At 35.6% G+C, this 1,051-nt stretch overlaps 1 protein-coding gene across 1 annotated transcript in view; it reads left to right on the top strand.

Annotated features, from left to right (window-relative positions):
- LOC131429037 (transcription factor SPT20 homolog) overlaps positions 1-8 on the top strand; it is a gene marked incomplete at its 5' end in the record, with an annotated part of 2,777 nt that extends 2,769 nt beyond the window's left edge. Inside the window, one exon of the mRNA XM_058593088.1 lies at positions 1-8. This exon is cut by the window's left edge and continues 90 nt beyond it. Within this exon, the coding sequence (XP_058449071.1) occupies positions 1-8 (8 nt within the window).
- Positions 9-1,051: the final 1,043 nt, after the last annotated feature.

Here is a 1,051-nt window from a genome sequence, read left to right as displayed (position 1 = left end):
GCGACTAAAAGTAAATCGTTTTAAAGTGACAAAAGAGGTGGGATTTCGTAAAGTGAGGTCACCAGGACCGTAAAAGCGCGACTATATGGATCGGCAGTGAACGTGTCGAAAAGTTAGAGATCCTATAGACAGGCGCATGCCCGAATTTCTGTTCTTAGTACGAAATCCCCCTTCCGAAACAAATGTTTGGTTAGTGCACCGACAAAATTTAGTGTCCGCTCGAGTACGCCTGATCGTACATCAACACACGATCCCGCTTCCCGTCGAGTGATCATCCCGAGTGGGTGAGCAAACTTTGTCGATTTACCCCTCATGGTCGACGAACAATACGTCTACGGACGAAGACACGTGGAATGGCCTCATTACTCAGAAAGGTCTCAAGATACCTCCGTCCACCACCACCATCGCGACTGGCGAGTCGCTCATCAAGGTATGTGAGAACCCTATCTGCTGATCTTCCGTTCTTCTCGGACCAGTCGGTCCGGCAGTTTCATCTCATCAAGGCACCCACCCGACGGCCGCATCATGCTAGCCAACAATTGAATTTTGTAAATACATATCATATAATTCGATGTTTTGATTCGTAATATTCAAACTATATATATATATATATATATATATATATATATATATATATATATATATATATATATATATATATATATATATATATATATATATATATATATATATATATATATATATATATATATATATATATATATATATATATATATATATATATATATATATATATATATATATATATATATATATATTACTGCTACTAAATGATATTGTTTTCGTTATCAGTGACTCCAAAAATAATTATTGTGAGGTTGTTTTTGGTGAGAGAATAAGTGCCAATGTGTCGATCCCTTCTCTAGTTTGCCCTGAGATAAAGTACTTTGCCGAGCTTTAATATTGAAGAAGTTAAACCCAAAAGAGAGAAACTTACATAGTCTATTATGTTACTGTTCCATATTTCTGTAATCTTAAGACCTTAACCTTAAGCACAAGATAATACTTCTTGTTTTAGGAACACGTGTAG

This window comes from Malaya genurostris, chromosome 2, assembly GCF_030247185.1.
Source record: "Malaya genurostris strain Urasoe2022 chromosome 2, Malgen_1.1, whole genome shotgun sequence".
In the NCBI taxonomy this organism is placed as follows: Eukaryota; Metazoa; Arthropoda; class Insecta; order Diptera; family Culicidae; genus Malaya; species Malaya genurostris.
Note: the sequence above shows the minus strand (reverse complement) of the source record. Positions and strands in the feature narration are given on the sequence as shown.